Source organism: Protomyctophum bolini (assembly GCF_963924005.1).
Source record: "Protomyctophum bolini genome assembly, chromosome: 2".
In the NCBI taxonomy this organism is placed as follows: Eukaryota; Metazoa; Chordata; class Actinopteri; order Myctophiformes; family Myctophidae; genus Protomyctophum; species Protomyctophum bolini.
Genome location: NC_137863.1, coordinates 16596689 through 16622436, shown reverse-complemented (window position 1 = coordinate 16622436; position 25748 = coordinate 16596689). Strand labels below are relative to the sequence as shown.

General features: G+C 40.8%; 2 protein-coding genes across 2 annotated transcripts; both read right to left on the bottom strand.

Annotated features, from left to right (window-relative positions):
* Positions 1-9450: 9450 nt before the first annotated feature.
* Positions 9451-11100, bottom strand: il10 (interleukin 10; the record flags this gene model as incomplete). The annotated part of the gene is made up of 5 exons (XM_080789222.1): positions 9451-9546; positions 9675-9737; positions 10273-10437; positions 10664-10723; positions 10933-11100. The coding sequence occupies 5 exons, from the start codon at positions 11098-11100 to the stop codon at positions 9451-9453; spliced, it is 552 nt and encodes a 183-aa protein (XP_080645348.1).
* An 11153-nt stretch (positions 11101-22253) lies between these two features.
* il19l (interleukin 19 like) lies at positions 22254-25196 on the bottom strand. Its single transcript, XM_080779844.1, has 5 exons — positions 25126-25196; positions 24685-24747; positions 24016-24168; positions 23529-23591; positions 22254-22476 (listed from the first exon to the last, which is right to left on the bottom strand). Exons 2-5 carry the CDS (start codon positions 24727-24729, stop codon positions 22402-22404), a joined length of 336 nt encoding a protein of 111 aa, XP_080635970.1. The 5' UTR covers positions 24730-24747; positions 25126-25196; the 3' UTR covers positions 22254-22401.
* Positions 25197-25748: the final 552 nt, after the last annotated feature.

Below are 25748 nucleotides of genomic sequence, written 5' to 3'. Positions count from 1 at the left end.
CCATGGACAAAGCCAACTCGAGTTGTGACAAATCATGACAATAAACACAATGTTTTGGACCGATCAAATAATTTGAAGAAAGTAAAGGCAGGGTACAAAACTTTTTCTCAATACTAATTATTTGATCAGCCCAAAACATTGTGTTTATTGTCATGATTTGTCACAACTCAAGTTTACGCCGTTCAGTCACGTGAGAGACTCTGAGTAGAGTTGCTGCTTCTTCGCCTGGAAAGGAGCCAGCTTAGGTGGGGAGGTCCTCGAGGCATGAGACCCCGGGGCAGACCAAGGCGCAGTTGGGAGGAAACACATCGACTCACTGGCCTTGGAACGTCTTGGGATCCCCCAGGAGGAAGTCACTAATATTGCTCTGGAGAAGAAGTGTGGAGCTGTTGCCCCCACGATCCGACTACGGATAAGCGGTTGAAGATATATATATATAATTATAATCTCTATATGACCCCTGTGAAGTGAGGGCCGCTCTAATCATTGTACACATCAAGAATGGTGATCCCTTCTTGGGTTCCCACCAATATACATACCGGTATGCCGATTTGCTCAGACACATATGACGTAAATTCATTGTCAGTGGCATTTTTAATGTTTGTTCAGACAACAAACTTTAACGCTGTATATAGGAGGGGCTAGTGCCCCCCAAAAAAGAAAAGAAAAACATATATGGTTAATTCCCAAATCAAATGATATGTTTTCTCTACATTTTCTGTGCGAATATCTTATATTCAAAAGTCCATACAAGTCTCTCTGTCACATCAAATCTAGGTTTTGTTTTATTTTCCATTGAAGAAGTAATATAGGCCTAATAATTACTAAATCCATGAATGTGTCTTTGTCTATCTGCGTTGGTTATTCTGTTAAAATTACAGTAACATAACTACAAATGCAACTTTGAACAAAATGATCAGTTTCACAAGGTAGCCTATTATATTCTTCACAACACTTGTATTCCCCCTAATCTTCACAAATGGTATATTCCCAGGTTCAGCGGGTCAGCACGGGGTCAGCATGGGGTCAGCACTCAGCGCAGGTGCAATGCATTGTTGTTATTAGCAAGGCACTGAAGGCAATGGCGCGTTTTTTCAAGCAAGTGGCACTGGCAGAGAGTTTGGTTTACTTTAGGACTGATGGTAAAATGAAAAGGAAGCATATTTGATCGTGCCGACAATGGATGAAGTTCTGGAATTAATTAATTTGGATCGAAACATTGGAGCAGAAGGATGGAAATGGACAACGCAACATTCAGACTTTCACTCTTATCTGAAGGCAAATTGACCGCGCATCACAGACATCAGAATCGGTGAGAAATACAATTGCATTGCAGGTTCCTTCTCTGTATTTGGTCGCTTGAAGACAGTTGGAAGACAGTGCTGCCGCTTGTCCATTGGGGACTATTGTTGTTGGTCGTGGGCGGCTTAATTGTGTTGGTTACTTTGCCACGTTTGCGGAAGGTTCGACTGCAGTGCTGCTGGTGCAGGTAGCCTAATGTGGTTATTTATTGTGCTCTGTTGAATTGGAAATGCATTGGTTCAACTGTAAATGTGCAGTTGTGCATTATCTGGGATTGATGTTCAATTGCTTAAGTGTATTCTTGATGAATGTTGCAAATGTCTCAAAATAGGCCAACACAAGAGTCAAATAAAGCATACATAACCGCCTGATGCATCGTGACCTTGCCAAGTTTCCATACCTTAGCTATTACTGAATTGAACATCTGGGCCTATACTAGGCCAAAAGTAGGGCCTATGCACACACTTATAGAAAGTGTGTCTCTAGTCTAAATGTTCTGATTAATTGAAAAAGGTGGACCCTGTTAACAAGTGTAGCCTAATGCTTTATCATGGTTCGTCCACTAGTAACAGTTTTTGTATTGACTTGTGCTTTCATTTGAAATGTACCCATTCTACTAGCTCTGGCCCATAGCCTTCTACTGCTTCTACGATTCCTGCAACGCATTAGAGCTATGGATCAGAGCTACCATTCTACATACTGTGAAATACAAAAGTTAAATCATACTCATTATGCAGAAAGTCCCATTTAAAAAATCCTTAGCAGATCTACAAGCTTTTTTTTTTTTTTTTTTTTTTACAGCTGTCCGTACTCACTCAAACAGACTAGCCCCTCTCGGAACCCTACATAAAGCTTTTATGAAATTTGGACTTTAACTTGCTTTACGTTGGGTCCCTGGTCATGCTAAGATTTTCCAATGTGATTGTTGGAACGCGGATATATACAAACTCAACCTTTCTTCCATCGGCGCGCTATTACCGCGCTTTTTATTGTGTTTGCTTACGGATGTGCGAACTATAAGTACCTTACATACCTCTGATAAAATCTCCTGTGTCGCGGAAGCCGTTAAGTATTTTTAATCCATGTTTGATTAAAAATGTCGCTTTGATTTCTTCTTGTTTATTTACCGCCTCCCGATGTGCGGTTGGCTTTGCGGGCTACGTCCCTCCCTCTGATCTGCTCCGTCATAGCTGTAGCACCACTAGCTAGCCAGACAGGCGGTACAATGAGGTGTCAATAAACAAGGTAGGAAGAAGCGACATTTTTAATCAATCATGGATTAAAAATACTTAACGGCTTCCGCGACACAGGAGATGTGTCGGTATGGTATGTAAGGTACTTATAGTTCGCACATTCGTAAGTCAATACATGAATAAACATGGTAAAAGCGCGCAGAAGTCCGTCTCATGGCGTGTTTACATTGTATTTGTGTGTGCGTAACTGGCGGCAGCCCAGCGTGGAGCAGGACCCAATGGGTAAAGTCATAAAAGTGTCAGAAACTTTACTACATTCGGGTTCTGCTTGCGGGGCTATCAAACAGACATACATACATGTGGACAGACACACCAGGCCCGGCGCCACGGGGGTGCCAGAGGGTGCCCAGCACCCTCCATTCCAAATTCTGCACCCTCACTTTTATGTACATACAGCATAGTTTTACTATATAAAAATTAGATGTGCACCCTCGCCATTTTCAAATGCCCCCTCAGTCATTTCATCCTGGAGCCGAGCCTGAGACACACGGCAGCTGTTCATTGGAGCGGTTAGGCACTGCTCAAAAATCTGCAACATTTTGGTATAGGTATGATTCCGATATTGCATTTTTATTTATGAGATTACATCCCATACCAATAATTATGATGAACGATTATGTGTGTGTGTGTGTGTGTGTGTGTGTGTGTGTGTGTGTGTGTGTGTGTGTGTGTGTGTGTGTGTGTGTGTGTGTGTGTGTGTGTGTGTGTGTGTGTGTGTGTGTGTGTGTGTGTGTGTGTGTGTGTGTGTGTGTGTGTGTGTGTGTGTGTGTGTGTGCGCCTTTCTCTTCCTGGAAAGTTAATAACAATTATTGTACAGTGTGTATATATATATATATATATATATTAAAATACTACAGTTATTCTAGTGTCCACTTTACAGTTCTGTGTTCTTAAATCTCTAAATTAACAACTCACAATTGTAGGGTTAACATCTACAGCACATCCCAAATATGGTCATGTTGAGGATATGACTGGTGGTTGCATAATATCTGTGCGTCTGTCAGTGTCACTTCTGATTTGGCCTCCTAGTAAAAGTTACGTCACATCCTTGGACTTTGCAAACATTATTTCCGATAAAGATGCTAGCAGCCGGTATACCCCCCCCCCCCCCTGCAACCTTAGATTGCAAAAGAAAAAACACGAAACAAAACTCTAACCCTCTCAGAGTTAAATTAATTCCTCAGGATTTAGTTTTAGTGGCGCTTAACTACCGTATCACTGTAGGAAGCACTGCAGTAGCACGTAGGGATGTACATGTGAATGAACTGTTTGTAGAACACAGTGATGCATGAGTGGATAAGTGTAGTAGTGTATACGCAACTACGGTATGCATCATCTTTCTAATATTATACACACCTCTGACTGCACCTTTCCTGGTTGTCTATGGAGGGGCCCTCCAATGTCTGGCTTTTGAAATTACGTCATATGGCAGCCAAGTCTATGGACTTTTTATGTTTGTTTAGAGCACTTAAAAAACAGTGGCAGCCAAGTCTATGGACCTAATGTTTGTTTACAGCAGTAAAGGCCATGTGAGGCAATATAAATACATCTTGCACCCCTCACTTCACAGTTCACACAAGTTTGAATTTTCACTTTGTTGACAAGACGTGGACCTAAGCTCTGTCCCCACTGAATTAGTCTGGCGTTGCCAAACTGTTGCCTCCCTCACAGAATTCGGAGATTGTGGAATAGTTGTCTGGCTACACGAGACTACCACTGAATGGACAGCTTCCCTTATATGCAGAGCTGATGTGACAATGACAATCACTTGATGGCAAGCAAACACTTGCCATGAGGTATAATATAATGGTGTAATAAACAGTCAAATCTAATCTAAAATCTAAAAATCTTAATTAATCAATGTGTCAACTAACTCAAACTGCTCTTGAGATAAATGGTTCAGATTTGGATTTATGGATTTAGCTTCCTCTCAGTGTGGAGCATCTTCTCTCTACATCCCTGCCCAAAAGGGGAAAAGGAGAAACGTGACTGCGGTCAGTGCGGTGATCTATAGAAACTGTACATATGTGTACTAATGTATACGCACTTACAAAAACACCTCACTTTCACTTGCACACTTAGTTGCCACCAGAGTGGTTTGTGATACTTACTGACGTCACCATGCCTGCATGGAAATGTACAACACTCAGTTTCCCAAATGATGCATGAAGATGAGATGTACTCTCCTTGTGATTGGGGAATTGTTGAAGATATAGGAGAGAATGTTGCATGAGTTTTAACCCATTATGACCTGTGGGCGATTCTAAACATGTCGTCTAAATCAGTTTTCTGTAAAAAAAAACATATGTTGCTATATCAAAGTTTTTCATGTCAAGAACCCTCAAAATTATATGTACTCCAATCTCAAAATATTTTGTTCCAAAGACCATGAGCGCCCGCCCAGAAGCAAAGATTAGAGTTAAAATGTTCTCTTAAAATATATTCAAAGATTTGTTCTTCAGTGATTTCACTTAAGTGTGCTGACCATATAAGGAGTTCTTCCCTGTCCCCAGTTCACCCCTGGGGTCAAAAAAGTGTAGGTTTCGTTTTTGGCTAGACTCATCCAATCAGGATAGAGAGGGGCCTTCCTCCAATCATGATCGAGCGGAGGCCTTGTTGTGCGTGTTGTTGGCCTGTTGCGCGTCCCCCCAAGAGCGTGTGCATGTGCACATTTTGTTACTGGGACGGACTGGGGTTTTTTCACCCAAATCACTGAATGCTCCTTTAAAGTAGTTAAAATCTAATTTTGACACGTACGCTTTCCCGGTTTGAATGGGTTTAGACTGACATTAGATTGAGATAAGAGCTATTTATTTTTATTTATTTATACAACCTTTTAGCTTTATTTAAGCAAGCAACATTACGAGACAATAAAATACATTAGGCGTACAAAACGAGATAAAACTCTCGTTTTATCTCTATCAAATGTCATCTGTAATTTTCAAAATTTAGAATTGTAATAAAGCAATGAAGATAATGCATATAATGCAGTTTCTTGAGCAGAAATATACTCATCACATGACAGAATATCCTTTTTTTTATGTAGAAAATAAAATGGTTAAAAATCACTACTGTGTACGACTTACGGTATAGTACCTTTTTTTTGTCTTCATGTTAATCTGAGTGGATAGCGCACCAGAAAACAGAGCACGGTGGTTACAAGAAAATTCACACTCTTTTCACCATCAGGTTACTGGAATGCTGATAAAAAAATGCTATTTAAGAATATGAATTGGCAATTGTAAGTTTTCTCTATGGAGAATAACATGGGGTCATCTTAAAGTCGTTTCATATAAGCATATGTGGTCCAAGAATAAACAAGCTGTCTCTGCGTTATTGTCAGGGAGGTGTCTCTGTATCGTTTGCGACAGTCAGTTACTCATATATGATAGTCTGTTTCTAGCGAAAATCAAACTAATTCAGTAGCAGTAACAATAGCGTTTCTCTCAGTCAGTTGATTCTTCATATCCATATGAGTGAAACGGCCGAGATGACATGTTTATTTTTCAAACACAGTTCTTATTTGAGGCGATCTAAAATCCCCCTATGGGGATTACAATGCAAATAAAAAGTATATGAACCTGTGGATTTGAACCCTCTACCGATATTGACGTCAGACTTTGGTGCTCTATGCCTCCCTTAGCATCACGGGTTGGACTGGGGGTAAGTCCAGGGGGTGTTCTTGTGCATCACCGCCTCTCGCCACAGAAACAGGAGATAGGCTCCTGACCTAAGGACCAGATGGCTCTGCAAGGCTACTTAAGTGGTTGAAGTTTCATTATGTCTCTACAGAGAGTAGGGCTAATATCATTATTATCCTGTTACATCCCCTAAACATCACACATTGACTAAGCAGGTTCCTGCATGATGAAATGTATTAAGAGTACTTTCACTGCAGTAACCTGAGTCAAGTCAAGAATAACCTTGTTGAATGGTCTTTGATGTGTGACGCAAACCACAGAGACAACATGATGGTAGTAATTTACTCACAAGCAGAAAATGCACTTACAGTCAACAGATAAATCTATTAATACATTTGAGGCAGATTGCAGAAGCATGCGGAAGTGCCGCATACGCCACCGACCCTACCCTTGCATTTTCAGCCCAGCTCCATGGTTTCCCTTTCCGTAATGCGCTGGCCCGAGAATATACACGGAGCAGCGGACACACAACATTCACGGATTAACAGCATCACAGAGCAGCAGACACACAACATTCACAGATTAACAGCATCACAGAGCAGCGGACACACAACATTCACAGATTAACAGCATCACAGAGCAGCGGACACACAACATTCACGGATTAACAGGATCACAGAGCAGCGGACACACAACATTCACGGATTAACAGCATCACAGAGCAGCGGACACACAACATTCACGGATTAACAGCATCACAGAGCAGCAGACACACAACATTCACGGATTAACAGCATCACAGAGCAGCAGACACACAACATTCACGGATTAACAGCATCACAGAGCAGCAGACACACAACATTCACAGATTAACAGCATCACAGAGCAGCGGACACACAACATTCACGGATTAACAGCATCACAGAGCAGCAGACACACAACATTCACAGATTAACAGCATCACAGAGCAGCGGACACACAACATTCACGGATTAACAGCATCACAGAGCAGCGGACACACAACATTCACGGATTAACAGCATCACAGAGCAGCGGACACACAACATTCACGGATTAACAGCATCACAGAGCAGCGGACACAACATTCACGGATTAACAGCATCACAGAGCAGCGGACACACAACATTCACGGATTAACAGCATCACAGAGCAGCGGACACAACATTCACGGATTAACAGCATCACAGAGCAGCGGACACACAACATTCACAGATTAACAGCATCACAGAGCAGCGGACACACAACATTCACGGATTAACAGCATCACAGAGCAGCGGACACACAACATTCACGGATTAACAGCATCACAGAGCAGCGGACACACAACATTCACGGATTAACAGCATCACAGAGCAGCGGACACAACATTCACGGATTAACAGCATCACAGAGCAGCATCACCCCCCCTCCCCCCGAACATTGTAGGCTCTACAGCGCCGAACCGACTTTTATTCGGCTCTAAAATAGGAGTATGAATCGGCCCTTAGACCCAATCAAACCACACCAGGGGCCTGTTTCACGAAGGCGGGTCGAGCTTCTAGTATGTGTTACATTCAATCTAAGTATTCTTCAAATTTTGAGTTCTCAAACATTTTTATGTCATGGACAGTCTTTCTGTGCCTGGGACCCCTCATAAGAGACTATTTGTGTTGTTAAGTTGCCTTAAGTGGGAACTCCTGCAACTGGCTCTGCTGTGCCAGTCTCAGCCATAATATACTCACAATGATGAGCACATCATCAGGCCCACAGCACTGGGTTTACATAACCTAAACCTACCCAGCATAACTGATCTGTTTTATGCCTATATTATGTTGGTGTCTGTCTTTGCGCATGGAGGTATTATGGGGGTGATGTTGGGTAGTTGCAGTTTATGGTAAGTTAAATAGATTATAGGTTATACAGGGCCGGCTGCTGGTAAGTGGTATGTTTGAGGTTACGTCGACAGTCTGCACGTGCAGACTGCAACACTGCAGAATGTGGCTATCAATACCACACACTCTGCCAAGCCAGAGAGCAGAGGTGTAAAGTATCTAAAGAACCAAAGTACAATTTTGAGATTTTTCTTACTTTACTGAAGTATTTCCAGTTTTCAGTATTTTTGCTTCTATTGCGCCACATCTCAGAGGCAAATATTGTACTTTTTAATTATTTGAAAACTTTAATTACTTTGCAGATTTTGATTATTATTACAAAACCTACATTTACCACGTCAACCCTAGTATACTGTTCGGCCATTTGAAAATACCAGAGCTTGTAGATCTGCTATTTTCAAAAGATCTGTACTGTATACATTTGATTTGAAAACTTGAAATGGGACATTCCGTGTAATGAGTAGTTTGAGTGTTACATTGATACACATACTTTATTCATAATAAATAAATACTGAATACAGACATTAAATTAGCACAGAATAGAGGTGGTAAAAAAATAAATATCACAGGATACACAGTCAACAATGATAAATAATGCAGCATTGTGTTTTAGTTGCACACTCAACTTTGGCAACACAAAAAGCCCTACAGTGTTCTACATTGGTCTCTTGTTCTCTTCAACATTAAAGGTTTCAATGCAATTTACAATTTAGGCATTTAGCAAGTCTACTTGACTTACAGTCAAAAGTAGGTAAACACGAGGTAATACAGTCAATACGTCAATTGCATAGAAATAGTTATCTAGGATAGGATCATAAGTAAACCAAGAATCTATCAGTCTAAGCAGTAAAATATCAAAAAATAAATAATCTGTCCATTGAAACTATACAAACTATGCCAGGTCAACAAATTAACCCGACATCTGTCTACAAAACATCTAAAATAAATTACATTTTAACCTTTGCATAAGCCTGAAAGGTGCATAAACAGTTTAACCTATTAAATAAATATTAATATATTCGAAGGACTTGTACAATCTCTAGTCTTCATTTAACCATTTTAACCACTTTTGGCAATATATCTCAGGCACCAATTCATAAGCCCTGAGCACAGTGGCTTAGACCTTTTCGCATAGTCAGAACTCGTCTCAATATTATGGACCCAAAATGATGTTTGCCCTCAGGACAAAATAGTACATTCAAACGACAGCAGAATTCCAGGCTTCAAGTAATCCAAACTGTATCAATAAGTTCTTCTTTGACAAAAAAACAAAACTTAAAATGTATATAAAGGATTGGATTGCTTTTTTCTTCTGAGATGAACGGATGAAGAACAACTTAGGGTAGTGGACCATCTCTAAGCTCAGTGTCTCAGTTTAGAAGCCAGGTATGTCTCAATGTAATTAAAAAACACATCCAGCTCTCCCATAGCCTTATAAAGACCTCCATTATTCTCTATCTGTGGAGTGGACAAGCAAAAAATACTCAGTTTAGCAATGTTGTATGAATGCAACACAAACGCTTGAAGAAAACATAATTATGTTTAATGAGATTTTGAGATATCAAGCACTTTTGACTGACACTCACCTCGTTGTAAGTGGAGTTCAGGTTTTTGATGTCAAAGGGCCTCTGGCAGGAGAAATAGTTTCGCTGCAGGAAGAGAAGAGATGGGATTTTAGTATCGATATAGCCAGCAGAACAGATCAAATTGACACTGACAGTGTCATGGTGTTTGTGTGAGTGAGCAGGCGCTCACTTTCTAGATCAGTAGTAGTAGTAGTATATTTCAAAGACCCCACACAAACAGACTCGTACAAATTAATTAAATAATGCCAATGAGTATATGCACTGACAAAGGCAAAGTCGTAAATAGTGTGTTACGACATAGTAAAAAGTGGATATATTATATTGTTAAGCTCCACCACATCAAAACACAATATAACCCAAACTTCCTATATTGTGGGTTTACAAAAACAGCAAGTTGTGGATCATTAACCTATGGATGCATGAGTTATAACCTAATTTAAAGAACGAAAGAAAAAAAGGATATCTATTAGGCTAGCTGCACAGCACAGCCTTGACTATACATCATTAGCCCATTAAAACCGTGAAAGCATCTGTGTCATTTTATATTTTAGTTATATATTATAGCAACATAAGTCTTTCAGAAAACTCTTGTACTCACGCATTGGATCATCTCTCTCTTGAGCTCATCTAAGATCAGCTCTATGGATTCCATATGCTGTGTGAAGTCCATGATCTCTTCTGTCAATCCAGTCTTGGCTGATGGAAAAACTGTCCCCAAGTAAAACTCCAGAATTTTGTTCATGGCATAGCAGCCGAATGGACTCTGATGAAGAAATTAGTACATTTAATAATTAGTTGATTAGTTTGATAGTTGATACTAACTGATAACTGATACCACTAATTTCTTTTTATGTTTTTTAAATTGTACATTTGGGTAAATTTGCCACATTTGCAAGTAAATTTGAAATCGAATCAATAAAAACACTTTAACTGGGCCTGGGGAGAAGAAGACTGTAAGAAAATGACTTAACAATAGAAGTGATACTCACTTTAAAGTAATTTTCCACATTCTGGTCTAGCAGTGCGATCTCGGAGCCGTCTTTGGCTTCCTGCAGAAACAATGGGGTGTCAGTCACATTGAAAGTGAGAAAATCATATAGCCTACTATTGCACAATACATCAGTTTGTAGTCTACTCTACATACAGTAGGCTAGGATATACCCATTAAGAATTAAGCAAAGTTTAATGCACCAGTGCTGCAAGACAACAAAAAATATTATGGTCTGTGGTTGGGTTTTTCTAATTTAAAAATACTTACATAATAACCTCTGATCTCTGAGAAGCTCTCTCGCAGCTTTCTGAGTCTCACAGGGAATCCCTCCAAGAATTGGCAGCACTGGTCACGACACAGCGGCGTGCACCACAGCCCCGACAGCAAGCACAACGCAGTCAGCAGTGCCAAGGGTAGCGAAACAAGGGAAGTCATGCTCTGACCGTCTGCTATGGAAGTAGGCTAGTAGTGCGTCTGCAAGTGGAAACCTTCTGAGAAGATGCTTGCTTGCTGGTTCTTGGACGGAAGAATAGAGGGTAAAAAAATCTTCTTGTCAAATGATTGGCAGAAGAGCAGATGTTGTATACCCTGCACTGTCCTCGGTCGCTGCATTTATAATCCTGTCCAAATGGGAATCCCCATTTGGGGGGAGGGCAGTAACTGGAATTGTTTCGGGGTTAACATAATATTCATCATGCAACCTCCTTACAAACATTAACGTGAATTGAGATAATCCTGTTGATTAATTGGCTTGAATATAATGTGATCATTATTATTAATTCGTTTTTCATCATAAATGAAGTAATAATTATAGCCTAATCATTTGCATAATTATAATAGCTATATAATACGTAATATTACAAACTATTATTGTAGGTGGTGTACTAGTGTAGCTTTGCATCTATTGCATCTGCCCGTGTGAAAGCAGCATAACGTCGTGGCAGGATACGAACGTCTGTTTAGTTTAGTTTATTTCGCACAATAATAAAAACAGTACAAAAAGGTAACATCAATAAAAGAAGTGTGTGCAGGTGAGAAAAGAAACCCAGGGAGGGCTTATATGTGGTTCTCACCAAAGTTAATATACAATTTAACAAATAGTAATATACAAATATTAAGACAAAGTAATCAAACATAGGTATGGAAAATAACAAAAACAAAAACAAGAAATACATTATTTACACTTGTGAAGTGTGTGTGCCTGTGTGTGCGTGCGCGTGTGCGTGCGTGTGTGTGTGTGCGAGCGTGTATGCGCTACATTACGTTAAATTGGAGAGGGTAACTTCAAGAGGCTGGCCCTCAATCTATGTTTAAAGTTACAGAGTGAAGATTGTGAATCGTGAATCTGTAAACCCCCCCCACTCACTCTTGAACGAAGTTGAACGAGAAAAAGTGACGTTCACACACGCCAGAAATGAACGCGTTCACAATGACGTTCATCAGGCAGAAATACAGTATGTTCAGTTCACGTTCAGCCCAAACGAGAACACGTTCGTGAACTATCGTTCTTTGAACGTGTTCGGGTACAACACTGCTCATCAAGCCATTCACTGTCCCTTCCAGGCCATTGGATGGTGCATGCAGGCTTTGTACATCCTGGAATATAGATCACCAGGATAGAGATGTTTCATGATATAGAGAAAGGTCTCAACTTTGTACTGAGTGACCAACTAACCTCTGGAGAAGGAAGGAAGGAAGTTGACACATGCTATAGAAAAATGTCCCCATAGCACTCTTTGCATCTCGTGCATGTCAGACATGCACTTGCCCACCCCATATATGGTCACCTCATCTGACCCATATAACCTTTTAAAAGATCTTTGTAGTCCAGTGCCTAGGATTCTTATTAGTGTGTAAACAAAAGTGTGTAAACCCAAACATTGAGAAGTCAAAAGTGAGGACGCAAATTGTGATTGGCCAGCGTTTGATTGGATGGGAGATGTGCCATTGGTTGAGAATGAGATGATGTTGTATGATGATATGATTTTTGAACCTGATTAAGGTTGAATGACCGTCCGAAACGTTCGCCATGCAACTCCCTGGGTCCAAACGGTTGCAAGGAGTTGCATGGTGACCCTTTGGTGTGGTGTTTGGGCCATTGAATTCCATGCGTTGAATCACTTGGGACAACTTGGGACGACGTGTAGTGGGTCAACGTGCAACAGGACATATCACACACCGCTGGGACAACGCTAAAACCGCCTCGACCCTTTGATGTGGCTAGGGCTTTACACAGTGTCATGTCAACCCTATACAATAACCCCACTCTCTATTTTCTGACTCAGAATGACCACATACGTAAGGCACGTTTATCTGAGGAAATTGCTCAAGTTGCTCAATTTCCTCAAATATCACAATAATGCACGACCGTCATAGTCATCAATTCTCTTCTTTCGGCCACAGTTCCTGACCATAATATCCAGTAATGTCGGAACTACAGACTGAGGTGCAGATGTCACCACTGTAGTCGGTTGTTGCTATTGAAACATTAATAGCCAGATGAGCATTCTTCTATACTTCTACTAGATATACTGTACTATGTGTAGTTTTTTTATTGATCTCTCTCTGTATTCTCCTTAACGGAAACAACAACGTTTTACACCTGTTTTACACAGGTCTGTAAACCTGTGATGTGACAAGTTGATTTAGCTGCATTGGACTTGAGGATGAAAAGTGAGGACCCCAGTGACTGGCCAGAATGTGATGATATACGTATGATGATGAGAGCGCCCCTCACGTCACACAGGTGTTTCTTTTTGTAGTAACTCATGTGCAAGCTCATGCGTGCGTGTTTGTGATGCAGTCAGTGTGTTTGTGTTTATTGGAAGTGAGTGGATGAGTCATCCACTCAGCTAAGCAGGCATTAACTAAACTCTGTAGCATCTAATTACTAATACCTCTGGCTCGACTGGTTAGTCACTGTCGTTATCGCTGACAGATATTGAGATTGATCATTTGACTCCATCTCATATATGGATCACTCATATCTGTGTTCACACTATGTTCTGTTCAAGGTTGTACTATATTGTTACATCTTGTGTACGCAAGTACATAGAGTAAAACTTATTTTTGTTTGGCTTCCTTCAGACAATGCAGCAGCATAGATGACATCAACCAGCAAACACAGCAAACAAAGGGATAGAACAAAGAGTTCAAAGAAAAAGAGCAAACGGAGTAATAAAGAGTATCATAAGTAAAGTGTGCATGTTTTCCCTGTAGTAGCAAAATTAGGTGAAGTCTGTGTCTGTCACAGTAGGCTAGCTCTGGTCCATAGCCTAATGCTTCTATGATTCTGCCCTGCATTGGCTATGCTACTTTCACTTTTAAATCTCACATGGAACTCAGACCAGCCTCTCCTCTTTAGTGTAAATAAAAAGAACGATTTTGCTACTCACCAAAACAAAGGTGGGTTGTGTCATTAGAAAGCCTACTTTCCTTAGTGGGAGCACTCTGAACCCCCCACCACACGTATAAACAGTACTTTTTGGCCAGAAAGGGATTTTTTTCACGGGAGGAAAAATATTCTCTATGAGGCAATTCTCTGGGCAATATCGGTAGAGGGCGCATTGGAGTAACTAAAAGTATTTTTTTCCCGGTGGAAACAAAATCCCTTTTTGACCAAAAAGTACCGTTTATACGTGTGGTGGGGGGCTCAGAGTCAATATCAGGTCTTGCATGGGTTATGCTGCTGACACTGCTGTTGACAGGATACACAGCCTGTGAGATTGGGAAAGACGTCAAGTGATTTTCACTTGACGTTTTCTCACGCGCTATTATGACTGAAACCAACCTCATTTCTACACGAGATTCTGCACTCTATACCCAATAGTGATGGGAGATTAATCGGCCGATTCTAGTTGTTTTTAGATTAATCGGTATTGGTTTGATTAATCAATCGGACCGATTAATTAATTGGTCTGTCTTTACAGATAAACAAGCCCAAAGTAACAGCTTGAACAGATCTACAAGCTCACAATATTAAATAAAGGTATTTGTGACCGACTAGTCCCCACCCAGGGCAAGGAAGGACACAACACAGGGCAGCTTCCTTAAGTCTGTAGCTTTATTCCTCCAAGTCAAGGGAATAACAATTTGAAAGCATCACTATTAGTTTACACAGGAGAGCAGATAGCTCTCCACTGTCCGGACAGAGGATCTCTCCTGAGTGTTTGTGGACATGACTGATTTAACCTGTTGTGCCTTGATCAAGTCCATGATGCACAACAGGTGCGCAGCCACACCCAGCTCTGAGTCCAGTTCTAGTTTGACTCAGGCCTTACATCAGTCATCGTCCATCTCACAGTATTACATTTAAATCTGACTTCCCTAAGCCTGCAGTGCAGATACCCTGTTACATGTATTTTGGACAGAATTATTGTAATTATTTTAACATATCGACATCGCTAATATCGGTTATCGGCCATACCAGCAATTAATTATATTGGATATCGATATCGGCCAAAATGTCTCATCGACACATCCCTACTATACCTATTCTAGACAATTATGCAGCTATGTTTCTACATCCTTATACAATTATTTACTAGTCACCCTCGTTAATTTACAATTCACAATTTTATTCACAACTAGTCAAGTCAAGTTCATCTTTTGCATAATCTCAGTTCCATAGGCTTTACAGGCCTGCATGTTTAACAAAGGAAACAAAACAATTCCTAAGAAACGAAAGAAGCCCTTGACGGGAAAAATGCTCAGAGGAGCGAAAAGGAAAGTGCCGGGCAGACAGGAGTGCAATAGGTGCTGACTGGACACAGTCCAATCAAAACAAACGATGTCGTGTTGGTGAGTACGCAGGTCAGAGTGCGTTATTGTCAGTATCAGCCGGGCAACGAGGGCATCTGTATCCTTCACAATGCACTATACCATGGAATGCTGAAGTGGGACACCACACCCATTCAGATCCTAGTGCTTATAGTATTATTTACCCAAGCCCTGCTACTCATACACTGTTGGTGGTATAGATTATGATAGTAATAGTCTAAAAACACAAGATCATAAGAGAGACGAGGTCGTACAATGAGAGATATCAAAGTTTCTATGCCGTCCACAGGGCAATTGTAAAATACGGTACCGTCTGATACAGATCAGTTGAAGACACAGTTATTTTATTTAGCGAATGCAATCCTCCTTTTAGTCTTTGGACAGGGCAAAACGTCAATGATGTGCTCACTGTGAAGCTTGGGGGCCAAGCAGGGCCGCAATAAGCAGCAATAACCACCATAGTGGTTTTGTCTATCTGCCAGGAATTTGCCTTATTTTTACACATAATACATTTTATTTTTATTGCACTTTTCATTCACATGGAATCCCACTAGTTACAACACAATGTAGATCAATCACAGAACATCACACACGTGGTGCGTGTTACTGTCTGCTTCACAGCACGTTTTAAATGGGGTCAAATGTTGTCATCATGTGACGATCACTGAGTGGTGAGTCTGTAGAATCCCTCTCTCTCTGCCAGTATCCCATTGCCTCTTTCAACTTCAGTAGCCTACTGCACAGTCAGCACTATTATAGGAACACAGTAGTTCTTGGCAGAGACGGGATGGATTTCTCACCTGAGGGGAACAACTAATCCTGTTCAGTACAATACAACATTCCAATGTGCTCTGTTAGTGAGCACGAATAGAGTGTGTGTGTGTGTGTGTGTGTGTTTTTGGGAAAAATAGCAGATCTACAAGCTCACAGTGCATCGCAAATACGTCGCGTCGCGACACTACCTTTTCGAATGAAATGCAGGTTGAACTGGTTATTGTATGTTTTGTAATAACAATAATCTAAATCTACTAAGTAACTAGTCACCATGTTACTTGTCACCATGTTTTCGCTTTCTCAGAGTATCTCTATAGGGCATGGGATAGGAGGCGAAGGGTGACGTATAACTAAATTGTATTATATGAACGTATGGCTGTTGTTATTGTTTTGTTTTTGTTTTGCTGTTTTTGAATTGCTGTGTCTGATAATGTGATGTGGGATGGGTCAAGAAATTGTCTGGACACGAAAATAAAACTTAATTCATTCATTCATTCATTCAGTAAAAAAGGTTTGCAAATAATAAATATTTGCCTCTGAAATGTAGTGGAGTAGAAGTAAGTAGTACTTATTGGAAATACTCCAGTACAGTAAAAGGAAAAGAAAAACGCTTACTGTACACCACTGGTGTATGATGTGACAGTTCATCAGCAGATAATCAGTAGTACATGGGCGTGGACAGTAGGAAATAGCCCAGGAAACTATGTTCACGCAATAATTGACCTGCTGCTGACTTCATCACAAAACTGAAGTCTGCATGACCTGCATCTGAACTCTGTTCTGTACTCTCTTCTTGACTCACATTGATGTGATGGTGATATCAGATGGTGGCATGAGACAGAGGTGTAGGAGATGTAGGAAAGGTGATTTTACATCCACACCAAAGCAAACTTATTTGCTGAAAATAGCCGATCTGCAAGCTCACCTAGCAACTCCTTGCAGAGCGAGGGCAGGCATTGAGTTGTATCTGCAATTTTTCGGTGGATGGCTAATGTAGAAGACAAGTGGCTAGCTAATGTAAAAAAAGTTCCTATCATGCAAAGACTTGGCTGCCCCCCGTCCCGTCCCGTCCCTGTAGCAACTACTCTGAGGACCTTTCCCAACGGTTCCCACCATCCCGGACCCCGTGTTGAAGACCCATGTTGTAGAAAATCATTCCTTGCCTGCATCTAAACTCCCATATAGGCTACTGTTATACCTCTTACATTGCTCATACAGTATATTGCATGTCCTCTTTAATAATTTAATATCCTCTTTTGGGGGGTAGAAATGCACACATCAGCGAGAACTATGTGGTTTATCTACTTCTAATCTTTCTATTTAATTCTGCTGAGTAAGCCAAATTAGGAGACATACTGTACAGTACGTAGTGCACGTGAAACTAAATATACTGAGCCAGCAAACCCACACCAGAAAATGGCACTTCCACTCGATCATGAACTATTTTCCTTTTTCGCAATACAATAATATTGATGGTTTAAAGTAAACCATGATGTGTCACTGAGCTATGCTTTACGGCAGGGATATAGGCAACCTACATCCTGCACATAACATTCATTCAAACTCCCATAAATCTGAATGGGGAGGGAGTGTGGGGGTCTAGGAACCCTGTTCTGCGGATCATACTGTACATATGTTATTTACATTAAGCATAATGCTTACTATGCACATTATATGTGCAACTTAATGAGCACACCGGCAATTGGCATGTACTGTACAGTACATCTCCATGTGTGCAAAAAACATCTGTATATGTGAAGGTGTTAACCACAATTACGTAAGCCCTATTTTGGTGGGCTAGTTTCGCAATGTATAGGCATGAAACTTTTTTTTTTCAAATCTTTTTGATGAATCGTGCGAGGAATCTTTTGCTGAGACATCAGTACCAATATGTACTGTACCATGCCAGAATGATGATTATGATGGCTGATGGATTTAATACTTTATTATGCAGAAATGTAAACGTTACAGAGTACAGTCAAACACTTGACTTAGTCACTTGACTAAGGGAGGAGCAATAATACATACAATTTATATAGCGCTTGTCAAGGTACTCAAAGTCGCTTTACAGAACCGAAAAAACTAAAACCAAAAATTAAACTAGTTAAAAAGTTGAAAAGGTTCAAAACTAGAGACCAAAGGTCTGAAAAGGTAGGTTTTGAGTGTGCTTTTGATCGTTTCGAAGGTGGGGGCAGCTCTGATGTGAGTTGGGAGTGGGTTCCACAGTGAGTGGACTTGTGGGGTTCCATTTGGTTGGCAGTGCTTGACCTGAGGGAGCGGGTGGGGGCATGGCGTTGGATTAGTTCAAAGAGGTAGCTGGGGGGCCTGGTTGTTTAGGGCTTTGTATGTGATGCTGAGTATTTTAATTCTATACTTGACTGGGAGCCAGTGGAGTTCACGTTAGGACAGGTGTGATCTGTGATGTGGTCCCTGGATCGGGTCCTGGTGAGCAAGCAGGCGGCAGAGTTTTGTACATACTGTAGTTTTTTGAGAACCTTGGTGGTGACGCCATACAGGAGGCTATTGCAGTAGTCAAGTCTGGAAGTGATGAAAGAATGAATGAGTGTTTCAGTGGCCGTGTGTGATAGCATGGGACGAAGGCGGGCGATGTTGCAGAGGTGAAAAAAAAGTCCATTTTGTCAGGGGGGGGCAAGGATGACACGAGGTTTCGAGGAGGGGGTGAGTGTGGCGAGGCCAATGATGAGAATTTCAGATTTATTGCAGTTGAGCAATCATTTCCTCTCCCTTTGGCTAAAGGACACCATTCATTTTCTTTTTTTTAAGGGAAGGGGTCAGGGCAAAAAAACAAAACAACGTATCAAGTTATTAAAACATGAAACCAGGGTTTCTTACCAAGACTAATTTGCGATCCCTGTCCCTTATTTAGGCCTTTCTATACAAATATCTACCTGTTAAATGAGGCATCCAATTGTTCTGAGCATCCACTGTTACATTAGTTATGACCATGTGATGTGAACTGCTATTGTAAGATCCCTTTACCTAAATTATCAGATTATTGGCTCAGGAATGCTTGAAAAAAATATCCACAAATCCTAGGCTTCATGGGGTGTGTAATTGATAGAAAATACGTTATTTTTAGGTTAAATTGCTGTCCTCGGATAAATATTAAACACATTGGATTACTAGAGAAAGGCATTACAATGCATGGAAGTCAGTGACTTCCATGCGTTGAGTTGGAAGTGTTGAGTTTCCATTCTTGATAACTGCATAATACACACAATAATATAATTCTTTCATTAGCTGTAGCTCCTCAGCACCATCTACAGGTCAGGACATGGACATACAGTTGATGTGGGAGTGAGTGAGGATGGAACCATATAAAACTAGATTAGGCAGTTGAGAGTGAGAATTGTTGAAGTTTATGCTACTGCTGCTGCAAACACACATAAACCAGAACCCCAGTCCGTGGCAGCCTGGGATTGTCGGTTATATACCGATTAAGTATTCTTTACTTAAGTAAAACGCAAAAGTATCAATAACCTACTGTAGAAATAGTCTGTTACAAGTTCGGTATTCAAAATGTACTTGAGTAAAAGTATAAAGTAGCCTATTGGCATCCACCAGTTCTCAGAATCTTTGTAAAATATGTATAAAAATCCTTTGAAAATAGCAGATCTACAGTAGTTGTGAGCTTGTAGATTGCCTATTTTCAAGGCTGAAGTGGTTTTGTAATAGCCTAATAATCAAAATATACAAAGTAACTATAACTAAAGTTGTCAAGGCTACAACATTTGCCTCTTACATGTAGAGAAAAAAGAAAAGTAGTAGTAGGAAGTATAGGCCTACTCCAGTAACGTAAAGAATACCTCAAAACTTTACTTAACCCATTTTGGGCGGGAACCCCTTTTGGTGTTAGCATTATGTTATGCTTTAGCTATTGAAAAATAATCTACAAGCTCACCGAGTGGCGCGCTGCGAGCTTGTAGGTCTGCTATTTTTGAAAAATCGAAGAACGTCTGACTGTCTCTCATAGAAACATAGCTTTTTCAGAAAACTGTCAGGATGTAGAAGACATTTTTAGAATCTGATCTCAGGTCAGAAATGGGTTTTTAAGACTGCAGTTCAGTGTGAGTATTTAGTTACTTTCCACCACCGGAGAATCCCTCCGAAACGGAAGCTCTGGTCATGACATTGTATTGTATACTTTATTAGTCTCCCGAGGAAGAAATGTGTCTTAGACAAAGGGCCCGCATGCAAGCGTAGCCCTAGTCCATGTCGCCGCAGTGCAGCGCCAAATACATCTTTCTTGCATCATAGAAGTAGAGTAGCCATGACATGACATGACACACACCGCTGTGAAGCTCTGGTCATGACATGACACACACCGGTGTGCGCCGCAAAGACATAGCGTTTCACCCGCTAAGTAAACATTAAGCAGTGCCAGTGGGAAGAGAAAAGGAAGTCCATGCTTGAACCTTCTACTATGGAAGTATACTGTCGTGCGTCTGCTCTGCATTGGAATTCTCCTGGCTGGAGAGAACAAGCAGAGGAGCTGCTGGCTGGGTCTTGGACGGGATATCCGGTCTTCTGAATACAACCTGTTCTTGGCAATAATTGGCAAAACAACAATGTACTGTACACCGTGTCACCGTACGTACTTTGTCCTCGGCTGCCACAAGGTGGGGAGGGCTATTACTGGAAGTGATGGCTGATGTTTTCTTTTTTTTCGGCTTTTCTGCCTTTTTAGTGTGGCAACCAGATTCTAGTAACACTTTATTATTCCACTAGAGTAACCTTTTTTTTGACGCGCTACTCCTCCCACAGTTTTGACTGTACGCACTTGAGCCATATCTCAAATTGACCGGCTTCATCTTTATGAATAATATTTGCATGTTTGTTATGTTATGCACAATATGCAGCTTTTATGAGCACAGCACACCAGTAGCCTAATTGGCACGGGCTGTCAGCTGTATCAAACCCTAATTTCATAAGCTACAATGTAACTTGTGCATATTAGACGCCACGAGGCAAGCTTTCAAATGCAGTCTCTAGAATGCATCCAGAAATGACTGTTATATCCAACTGAGAGAACACATTACTTCATGATTGTTTACAGTAATGCACCGCACTGACCTACCACTGACCGTGACTGGTGGAACATACTGTTTGATCAAGTGATGAGGGAAACGTTCTGTAATGCATGAGGAAGGCAGTGCATGCAAATCCTTGGCTCAGGTTTAACCCATTTTAAGCGGGAACCCCTATTGGTGTTTTAAACATTATCTTATAATTTAGCTATTGAAAAATAGCAGATCTACATAGCGAGCCACCGAGGGGCTTGCTACAAGCTTGTATGTCTGCTATTTTTGAAAAATCGTTAAAATGTGCCTCAAATCTTTCAGAAATTGTATTTCGACGTCAGGCCTGAAAAGAGTCTGCATTCGCTGTATTTGTATTCCGTTTCAATTCAATCAAATCTTCATCAGGACATATACATTGTACAATGTACCACTTACTTACTTACTTTACACATGTAACACATTTCATGTGAATTTCAAATGTATTTTCATTGTTTACCACTAGATAGAGCAACCACTGTTACTGTGTGAATTATGACCAGTTATAATATGAACATGAACTTGAACATTGTAAAAGTGCTATGAGCAGAGATAGAAAAACCAAACAAAGGTCAAGTAAAAATCACATTTTTAATAGATATATAAATATTCTACAGTCTTTATATTGCATCATGAAATTAGAGTAACAGCCACCCCCGTCTACAGAGAACTCTACTGGACCATTTGATTCTTCAAATTAGTGGTTTACACGTACAAGTACATTCAAGTATTTCACATACAAAACAGCAACAGCTTTAAACTTGCTTACTTAAGTAGTGTGTCAGATAATGCTAACTTCATTCTCTAGTCTCTACTGAATCTTTCTTTGAAAGTACTTAAAGGGGCCCAGGCGGTGGCGTAACCGTCTGGGCACCCGACTGGTAATCCAGTCGCAGTGTGCCGCGGGTTCGACTCCCGAGCCCGACACGGCCTTTACTGCATGTCTTCCCCCATCTCTCTCCCGTTTCCTGTCAGCCTACTGTCTGTCCCTTCAAAAAAACCAATAAAAGGCGTAAGCCGCAAAAAAAGAAAGTACTTAAAGGAAGTCATTAACTACGACCGTTCTGTGATCATTTGTTTCAGATCCACATGGCTCCTACTAGTGTTAAAATCCCTCCAGATATCCCAGTATGGTGTCCAGCTCCCCCAAAGCCTTGTGGACCGCCTGCTTCGTGTCCAGCTGCAGAGAGACGGACGGAGAACAGGTATTTCTGTTAGACATCCTCATTATGACAATCCCTTCTGCATGCAGCCAATATTACTGATTTACATCTTACGATTAAATACATGTCCTCAGAATCAGGCCAGAATTAGGCCAGAGGTATTCAGGGTTTTTCAGGACCACTCAGCTGAGAGGTCACACACACACACACACACACACACACACACACACACACACACACACACACACACTACATATTGTACAAAATTGTGATGCAGATTAGATTATAATTTACACATTATCTATTGTGTTATTTATGTTTGATTCATGAATGAATTTTCATGAATTTAGTCGATCTGCAAGCTCACGTCGCAATGTTTCCCTCAGAATATGGATGCTATAGTACCATACAGGTTCAAGTGGCTAGCTAATGTAAAATAAGACCCATGCATTATAGGCACATAGTGTCGCAGTCCCGCCCACTGCGAGGGCACCGGAAGATAATTTCCCATAATTGTTTTCCATAGACGTTTCAGAAAGTATTTATTTAAAGACCTTTAAGCCTAGGACAAAGCTAACTCGGTTCCTGACAAATAAACATAGGCCTAACAATAATAAAAAAGAATTGGGCCAAATAAATAATTAGAAAGAAGAAAAAAGGGCAGTCTACAAGACTTTTTTCTTTTTAGTTTTTCTTCTTTCTAATGATTTATTTCACCCAAAAAATTGGGTTTGTTTTCATGAATTGTCAGTTGGCTTTGTCGGAGGCTTTAAAGGTCTTTTAAATAAATACTTTCTGAAACATCTATGGAAAAATGAATGGGAAATTCTCTTCTGGTGCCCTCATTGTTCTGAAAGGTGGCGGGACTGCAACGCTCTATTAGACTGCCCTTATGGAAGTCAATGAAAAGCATTCTGGCCTTCGGGTCAATTACTTCATTATTTCCGTAGCCAGCTCCTCAGCACCATCTACAGGTCAGAACATGAACTGTTGATGTGGGAGCGAGGATATACTGTACACTACAGTAACTGGCTGAGTGGGTGTTATAATAATCTAAATGGATATATACCTTCAAAAACTCAGCGTGCAGGGAGTCCATTGACCTCTGGGTTTCTTCTCCACAGTGGCAGTGCTGCACAACAGACAAAATTAGTTGATTCCAACAATCATGTCAACAAAATTTGTAGAATTGAATGGGTGCAGTACAATTTAATGGATCACTTTTTAATGTTTTAATGTGTGTAGTGTGTGTGTGTGTGTGTGTGTGTGTGTGTGTGTGTGTGTGTGTGTGTGTGTGTGTGTGTGTGTGTGTGTGTGTGTGTGTGTGTGTGTGTGTGTGTGTGTGTGTGTGTGTGTGTGTGTGTGTGCGCGCGCGCGCATCTTGATACATGTTATTCAAATGGCTTAAGGGTTGGATTAGCAGCCATTCAGGGGCGCTAGGTAGAGTTTAGTTAGGATAAAAAGGTGTTATTTCTTTCAAGTATAATGTTGAATGTCTTTGAACAAAATGTGACAAGTGTGTGTGTGTGTCTGTGTGCACGTGCGTGTCTACTTACACATAGTTTAAGCTCTTTTCTGATGCCGAGGAGAGAGTTAGCCAGTGCGCTAGCAGAGCGCCGGTGGTGTGGCTGAGACAAGCGGTGGCTGCTGAACACTCTCTCGATGTAGAAACGTAGCAGGAGGCGCAGGTAGCAACACGCCTCCCCCTCCTGACAAGGACGGGCCACAGGTCAAAGGTCAGACACAGCACATTATGTGCTACTTTATAATCAGTGGTTTTCCAAACCTTTTAGCATGAGACCCAAAAGAGAAATCGGACGTTTGCCTGGGATCCAAACATAGTGAAAATAAACTTCTATTTATTTGTTTATGGAAATGATGCGATTGTTTCATTTTATTTATGAAATATAATTTTGAAATATTTTGAAATAATATATATGTAGGAAACACAAAATAAATATATTTTCTCGCGACTCACTGGAAACAGTGACTTACATGAATGATCACGAACCCAAATATTCATGGCTATACACACGCACACGTCAGTCACTCGCTTTGGAGAGCATTGCTGAATGAATATTGATATGATTGGTTGGTTGGTTGATATAGCGAGGTTCACATGGAAACAGTGTGGCTCCATCGTGGATCAATGGGTATATAAAGCCAGATAAAGAATGCTTGACAGAGGTTTGAATCAGAAAGGACAGACAAAGCTATATGCTCACCTGGACACCCTTCATCAGAGGTCTGTTTAGAAGTCTCACTGCCATCTCAGTGTCTCCAGCGAGCTGCATGTTAAAAAAAACACAATGATCGCAGGTTAGCTGGACAGAGGAAGTGGTGTGCCAAAGCATGGTGACTTTTCTTTTGAATGATTGTGTATTTTGAGTACACAGGAACCCCAATGGAAACAAGCCATATAGGCTTTCTTGGGAAAATAATAATTTTAGCAGACCTACAGGTTACCTGTTCCCTCTACCTGTCAAAGTATTCAATCAATCAATGTTGTTGTGTGTGTGTGTGTGTGTGTGTGTGTGTGTGTGTGTGTGTGTGTGTGTGTGTGTGTGTGTGTGTGTGTGTGTGTGTGTGTGTGTGTGTGTGTGTGTGTGTGTGTGTGTGTGTGTGTGTGTGCGCGTGTGCGTGCGTGTGCATTTGATTAAACTCACAGCGGTCTCTCGTATTTCTGTGTAGTATCTTCGTAGTTCCTGTGTGTGGACGCTGACTGTGCAGCTGTCCACACTCAGTCTGCGGCCCTCTGCCACTTGCCACAGGTAGACCAACAGGGTGAGACTGAGCACACACCGGAGAGACTGGCCAAACATCCGTTTATTCTGCATGGTATAATCTGATGGAGAGAATGAAACGGAGAGAGAGACTTGTTGAAACTTAATTTAAAGTGTACAGATGTAACCAAATGGACAGCTACACATTTTTTTTTCTCCACTGTTATATTCATTGTTATATTCAAAAACATAAACTAAATAATATTTTATAGCATGTTTTATTTTCAGACAGTTCTGAAAAACTAAAATGTCAGATTTAGGTTCTAAATTAACGCTGACAAAATGGCGTTTTTGGTCGAAATACAGTTAATTGTATGTTTTTCAGGTTCAACTTTGATTAGAGACATGTGTTGCATGCAGTTGTATTTTCTGTCTGCGTACCGACAGAATCATTCAAATTGTCTTTCTTGTATGGTTAGTCACAACACATATTGCACAGCCGTCCCAAACAGAAATGACATCATGCTCAACACGGGTTACAAACATGCACTTTTCCTTTTCGTCAC

Bases quoted from the DNA above. Each gene is read 5' to 3' on its own strand.
- il19l (XM_080779844.1), bottom strand. From the start codon at position 24,729: ATGGCAGTGAGACTTCTAAACAGACCTCTGATGAAGGGTGTCCAG. The intron at 24,169-24,684 runs GTGAGCATATAG...CGTCCTTGTCAG, and splicing joins CTCTGATGAAGGGTGTCCAG to GAGGGGGAGGCGTGTTGCTA. The intron at 22,477-23,528 runs GTATATATCCAT...GTCTCTCTGCAG, and splicing joins TGCACGCTGAGTTTTTGAAG to CTGGACACGAAGCAGGCGGT.